Source organism: Rhipicephalus microplus, chromosome 8, assembly GCF_043290135.1.
Source record: "Rhipicephalus microplus isolate Deutch F79 chromosome 8, USDA_Rmic, whole genome shotgun sequence".
NCBI lineage: Eukaryota > Metazoa > Arthropoda > Arachnida > Ixodida > Ixodidae > Rhipicephalus > Rhipicephalus microplus.
In genome coordinates this window covers 65,335,080-65,342,397 of record NC_134707.1, presented here as the reverse complement: position 1 = coordinate 65,342,397, position 7,318 = coordinate 65,335,080, and the positions used below count along the sequence as shown (strand labels likewise).

At 44.2% G+C, this 7,318-nt stretch overlaps 1 protein-coding gene across 1 annotated transcript; it reads left to right on the top strand.

Moving 5' to 3' along the window:
* Positions 1-5,901: 5,901 nt before the first annotated feature.
* On the top strand, positions 5,902-6,615 carry LOC142768272 (uncharacterized). Its single transcript, XM_075870228.1, has one exon. It carries the CDS (start codon positions 5,902-5,904, stop codon positions 6,613-6,615), a length of 714 nt encoding a protein of 237 aa, XP_075726343.1.
* The last annotated feature ends 703 nt before the right edge of the window (positions 6,616-7,318 follow it).

Here is a 7,318-nt window from a genome sequence, read left to right as displayed (position 1 = left end):
ATTGCATGAGCTTGAATATCGGTGCGCCACGCGTAATCTCAACAGAATGGTCTCAGAGTACTGTAGAACTTCCCGATAATTGAAACAGGGTGTACGCCGACCGTTGTTGACACGTTTTGTGGGTGTGAGTCATATACGTGAACATCAAGCAAGAAACGTGCTTGGGAACTCACCAGTCTAACCTTAAAATTCTTTGCCATAAAAAAGAATGTTAACAAGGAGCAACGAAAAAGTTATGTGTGCCATGTGGAAATCTGCAAGACTGACCACTTACCCTTCGGTTCTTAATCTCTCTTGTGAATGGCACCAGCAGTTTCCACTGTTGGCAGATCGCTGCCGATTGAAATTGAGGAACGAAAGCTTCAGTCAGCGTGTCTTTAAAAAGAAAAAAGCCTTTGGAAAGAAAGGTGACCTTATCTCATTGGACGCTTGTGAACTTTATAAGTATTTCACAGTGGTAAAAATAGCATCCCTGCTTCTTTTCCCATTCCTTGTTACTTATTATGCAGCTGGCTGCACCTCATTCATCTGTGCACGCGTAATGTGACTCCTCATTATCCACTCTGTTTATATTGATAAAGTTAGCATACTGACTGCAGTGGCTTCTCCAATCAATTTTGATATCTTGCCATTCTTTTTATGTTGCAACGAGTTATTTTCTTTTCTAGTTTGGTCGTTATCTTACTCGTGAGTTTCTGTGCTACCCTTCTTATTTCTGCTCTCTAGATAATACTCGCAGAATGAAATAGTTCTAATTTTTTATGCACTGACAGGTATAGCTAGATATCTGAAAGTTTCATCAGCCATCTTCTAAATTTCCCAACGCACAATATTTGTCTTGTAAGGAAAGCCTTCTCTCAGCACACCAAATATACCTTGACGGGGCTGTTTTTCTTGCAAGACAATCATGAATACTGTGCTAGATCTAGATTTTGGAAAAAAAAATATTCAACACCTTTGCTTACGACGAAGTAAAAAGTCTGCGCATCTTCACGGAGTGAACCATGACATGTTGGCCGAGCTCTGTGTGTCGCATGATTTAGTAATCTTACTGTACTCGAGTGTTGCCGCCCCTATTTTGTAAGTTGCCTGACAAATCATATGCAGATATTTTAGCCTATCTCGCTTTCCAGTCGTCTTATCTCGGTTTCCAGTCGTATTTCGCTTTCTATTTGTGTAAGAACACTTGGCGAATAGCTGGAGTGGAGGATATCCTTTCAAAGTGAATCCTAGAGCCCACCATGTTACTGGTGGCAAGGTATAGCAGTTTATTACGGGTAATTTGTTGGAACACATAGTGCTAGGCGCGTGTCTTTGGGTTACAGGTTTCCTTCCGAAACTTCAACATCCAGGCACATGTTAGTAGCGATCTACCCGTCAATACCTTTCTTGGTAGGTTATTTTCACCGGGAACACTGATCTCCTGCCTTGTTCCAAATCTGTCGACGTTCAAGTCTATTATAAATCTATTTTTATGTTTCACATACGTTTTGACTATCAGAATGGTTCTATATTGTGACAACCACAAAAAACAAGACTAGGTGCTATGGTGTTTTAGCCCTAAATGTCAGGTTATACACCTAATGACTTCTTTAGACCGCATCAGCGAAAATCTTCTTTATTTTACACAATTTATTTTCGGCTGATCAATATTTGTAAATCAGGCAGAGTGTCCATGGTCTCTTCAAATGAGAAGCCAACTGAGAAACACTAAAAGCAAGGACAAGTAAACGCATTTTTTTCCTACAAGTTTATGCTAAGGTTCTGGCTGGCAAAGGCGTAGCCTGTTTTAGCCAGTGTACTTTGTCACTCACCTTGCTGTGCTCAAAAGCGCTTGGAGTTTTTTTTTCAACTTGTCAAATTTATTGCAGCAGCGCTCAATCCATAATTGAAATTCCACAGCAACTTCTTGGAGTGAGGTAAAAACTCTTCAACAATCTTCTCGAGCTTCATAACTTCAAGTAATACCATAATGTAGGCGATCACCCGAGCGTGCAATAAACAAGTGTCTGACAATATACTGATTACCCATTGCCCACAAAAAACAACAAGACAGCTGTTGTCAGAGTCAAATGATGCAATGCTGCACTATACCCTCCAAAAAATAGAAAGGTTATTGAATATCTGGGATAGGAAATCGTATTTTTATGACAGGATAGCCTTGACAGTGTTTTTTTTTTTCCTACAAGAAACACTGCTGAAACGTTGTCATGTCATTCCTTCGCACATACATATTCATAAACGAGATGAACTTATTGCCAATTTTTTATGACGTGGAAGTCCTCTGTTATTTAGATATTTACACAATATTGTTTTTTTCTTCAATTTAGTAAAAATAGACACACACTGTTTGGGTTTATTACAAAGGTAAGGTCAGGGGTGTCACCACTCTACTACATAAAATATTTTGCTACAAAAAAGCCTGCTAGCGTTCCATGAAAACAGCCGATAAGTTATATTTGGGAGAGTTGTCCGCCAAACAACCTACGTAAGAAAGTTCGAGCATTCATTCAAACAATGCAAATGGCTTCATTGTTCATTTTTCGATGGCCACACTTTTTCACTGGATTCAACAGTGAGTTCGAAATGAAATTTACTTCCTAACTCACTCTTGAATTTACTTGCAAAGTGTGGCCATTGAACTGAATATAGAATGTGTCAACTCTTGAAAAAGCAAAACTGGACGGCTCTGATGTGACAATGCAATATAGAATGTGTCACAGCTGCAATAGCAGTGCTTCTGACATCCAAGCGCAGTGACCACTTTGTTAGAATGCACTATAAAATGTGTCACAGCTGCTATAGCAGCTGTGACCCAGGTTATATAGCAATGTAACAATGTGGTCACCGCTTTCGGTCGTCAAAAGCACACTGAATAAAAGTGAAATTCACAAACCACTGATGACTAGGCATTGCCTGCAGACCCATAAGCTCATGTTTTGATTCTACTGAAAGGCGTTGTACGATTGCATGTTTCAGACAGACAGACTCGCCCACGTTCCCACATGGGGCCTATGATGTTTGCCAAGTGCCTTGCTATCCTGTGACTTCCTCAGCTTTGGAATTCACAATACCATAGACCAACTTTTCAAAGCTCACCGAACTGCAGAAATTGAACGATTGCGCGGCAGTAGGACTGGAATATGTTTACGCCAACGTATCGCATTTTCTCGTCATCAAGTTTACAAGTTTACAAGACTTGATCTTGCTACCACCCCTCATCAGACAGCACTTCATTGTGCAGCCGTTGCCGAAGAACAAGCTGGCTGGCATTCATAATGATAAACAATCGGCCCTCGCGAGAAACCTTCACAGTACCTACGATACGAACAGTAAGGTGCTAACGTCGACGCTGCAAGAGACCCGGCCCACAGAGAAGCCTATACAGTCAAAATGTCATCGAAACGTACCCCAGCCGATAAAAAGCCTACCAGGATGTGCGCCTGCTCCATATGCATACATGACCATACCGAGGCCTAAGAAGCCGTCATAGCACTCGCCGCAATAGCCATATTTGAAAAAATCATTGGACACTACAAATCTGTCATCATCCGACTTGCCCCTGGCACCATCTCCCCAACCACAGTGCGCATACTCCGTCTTATGCCCCGAGCTGCACGCAACGCCTCAGGTGACACTGCTGCCAGCAGCACCGACGACGACGATCTCCGTTTAATCCAGCTCGTCTGGGTTCCAGCACACGCAGGAAACCCGAGTAACGAAGCCACCCACAAACAAGCTCAAGGTCTCGTACGCTGAGCGGTGGGCCAAGTTTCGGACCACGAAATTGTAGCAACCAAACCACTCATTACCTTTCACGATATCACGCAGTACTACAAGCTATCAAGGCAAACCAAACCGCCCTCGCACCCTCAACTAAAGAAAGATCAACAAATCACTTGTTGGTGGCTTCCAACCAACTCATTCCCTTCCCCGTACATATACAGACACATACGCCGCATTATTCCCATATACGCGCACCCTTTGCGAGATACAGACCGCAACGTCGGACCACGTCATCTAGGGTTGCAGCAAGGACCCTCTCCCACCCAACCTCCTAGGACAGTCACCTTCAAGTGAGGACTGGCAGAGAATCTTCATGACAACAAGCCTCCAAGCCCAGGTCAGGGCCATTAAATGCGCTGACGATGGGTTGGCCAGGCATGGTCTGACAGCCCTCGTTGCTTAAGAAACTGTCAGCTGCCTGAATAAAGTAGTTTACTACTACTACTTGTTATCCTGCGTTAGCTAGACTGAAAGGTGGCAGTGGATATACGTAAGCTCCCTGGTTGAGGTCTTACTCTTGCTATGTGGAGAACATAAAAATGGAACAAAAATAAGTGAAGCTATAACAAACCTCTCGAATTCCTCTTCTCCCACGAAAATAGATTAACTTGCACTGAGGGGCGCAACCTCGGAATCAGCAAAACTAGACAATTCTGAAGTGTCATCTGATAGCGTGTAGGTTGTTGCTAGGCTTTCACTTCGTGACGCTGTGTTTGTTCTATTTTCCTTGTAGGTCACTGTTAAGCTTTAGCTAAGTGAAGCTGCGATGTCTGAATGTTTATTCTCAGCACATATTCTTAGCAGCAGCGGCAGCAAGCCGTGAACATCGTCTCAAAAACTGCTCTTTTTGCAGTGTCGTCTACGTCCGGACCCGCAGTGAACGGAGTGCAAGAAGTGTTTCGCCGGACCGCTTCTGCGAATTTCACGTGGATCTGCCCTTGGGACGAGGATTCACCCGCAAGTCGTCTCTGCACATGCGCATCTAGCCAGCTCGGCACAAGAAAAGCGGAGCACGGTGACCCGCCCACCACTTAGCAGCAGCGGCAGCAAGCCGTGAACATCGTCTCAAAAACTGCTCTTTTTGCAGTGTCGTCTACGTCCGGACCCGCAGTGAACGGAGTGCAAGAAGTGTTTCGCCGGACCGCTTCTGCGAATTTCACGTGGATCTGCCCTTGGGACGAGGATTCACCCGCAAGTCGTCTCTGCACATGCGCATCTAGCCAGCTCGGCACAAGAAAAGCGGAGCACGGTGACCCGCCCACCACTTAGCAGCAGCGGCAGCAAGCCGTGAACATCGTCTCAAAAACTGCTCTTTTTGCAGTGTCGTCTACGTCCGGACCCGCAGTGAACGGAGTGCAAGAAGTGTTTCGCCGGACCGCTTCTGCGAATTTCACGTGGATCTGCCCTTGGGACGAGGATTCACCCGCAAGTCGTCTCTGCACATGCGCATCTAGCCAGCTCGGCACAAGAAAAGCGGAGCACGGTGACCCGCCCACCACTTAGCAGCAGCGGCAGCAAGCCGTGAACATCGTCTCAAAAACTGCTCTTTTTGCAGTGTCGTCTACGTCCGGACCCGCAGTGAACGGAGTGCAAGAAGTGTTTCGCCGGACCGCTTCTGCGAATTTCACGTGGATCTGCCCTTGGGACGAGGATTCACCCGCAAGTCGTCTCTGCACATGCGCATCTAGCCAGCTCGGCACAAGAAAAGCGGAGCACGGTGACCCGCCCACCACTTAGCAGCAGCGGCAGCAAGCCGTGAACATCGTCTCAAAAACTGCTCTTTTTGCAGGTTAGTGTTACTGTGTTCAATAATATTCAGTTGCAATAGTATTTCTACTGCTGCTGCTGTCGCTGCTGCTGCTATTGGTTTTGCTTGTGTACCGCTGGGCACCGTATTGTGGTTGCATAGCTACACTTGAAACAATGTCTCTTTCTTGTAACACATGTAATCTGCTCATCTCTCCTGACGAGCCCTTTGTGGAATGTTGTAAGTGCGAGAACGGTTATCACTTTGGAAAATGCGCTGGCCTAACAGAAAAGTCGTTCAAGGCAAAGAACGAGGCCGCAAAGAAATCATGGCAGTGTCCGTCGTGTAGAAGTGCTAGTGGTGGCAACATGTGCAGTAAAGACAGTAATGATTCTGAAACAGAAATTAAGCTTGCCCTCATGTCAATTAACCAGAAGTTAGAACGGCTGATGCCCCTGACAAAAAAAGTTGAAAGCATTGAAGAGTCTCTTACCTTCATATCTACAAAGTTCGATGAATTTGAGCAAAAGTTCTGCCATCAAGAAGCCGATTTAAAAGACATAAAAAAAAAGGTGTCTGAGCTTGAAAAAAAAGATGACCTAAATCAAGTAACCTGTGCCCAACTTGAAAAAGAGATGCATGACCTTGAATTTAGAAGCAGGCAGCTAAACTTGGAACTGCATGGTATTAGAGAAGTAGCAAATGAGAATCTTATGGTCACATTAAATGACGTAGCTGACAAACTTCAAGTGCCTCACTTAATGGAATCGGATGTTGCGAATGTTCATCGAATTCCTGCAAAACATGGCAAGGTGCCAGGCATCATTGTCCGCTTTACAAAGCAAGCGATAAGGGACCAGTGGATCAGGAATAAAAAGAACCTTAAGGATAGCCACCCACCAATTTTCATGCAAGAAAATCTGACACGCCGCAATAGAGAACTGCTCCAAGCAACGAAAGAATGCGCCAAAGATAAAGGCTACAAGTTTGTTTGGTATCTCAACGGAAAAGTTCTCGTTCGGAAAAGCGAGGGAGTGAATGCTGTGCATGTGAAGGGAAAGAGCGACTTAGAGCACCTATAGTGCTTCACGTTGAATGCTTTGTTTTCTTTTGAAATGTAATCACGATGGAGCACATGAGTTATTTTCTTCCGAGTGATCTTAATAAAATTACTTCATGTACTACTAAGCCAACATCGTTTAAAGCCATTCACTTAAATGTACGCTCTGTAAAAAACAAGACCATGTGTTTGGAGGAATTTTTCGGTGAATTTTCATTTACTTTTTCTTTGGTCATGCTCACTGAAACTTGGAGCACCAATGATTCTGACACCTTTACGATGACTCACTATAAAACTTATTCTCTGAACCGCTCCAGCCAGCGAGGAGGTGGAGTTGCTTTGCTGGTGTCTAACAATATAGAATGCGATAAGCTGGACTCGTACTCTCTGATTACTGATGATTTTGAAATCATATCAGTCTGTACTGGTCAGTTCGTGTTTTCGGTGTGCTATCGTCCCCCTAAGGGAAATGCGCTCAAGTTTTTCCAGTTTTACGATAATTTCCTTTCATTTATAACGGACAGTAAATACACATTAATAGCTGGTGGGGATTTTAATATTGATTTGTTGAAGGATAATTATTTTGCTATGAATTTTAACACAACTCTGGCTTCGAACGGATTCGTTAACCTTATAAAAATTCCAACAAGGGTTACACCAGAGGGTGCGTCTCTTCTTGATCTGCTTATTACGAACTCATCTCAACCAATAGCTGCAACAGGTGT

Excerpts from the sequence above, each read along its gene's own strand:
- LOC142768272 (XM_075870228.1), top strand. The coding sequence starts at position 5,902 with ATGTGCAGTAAAGACAGTAATGATTCTGAAACAGAAATTAAGCTTGCC.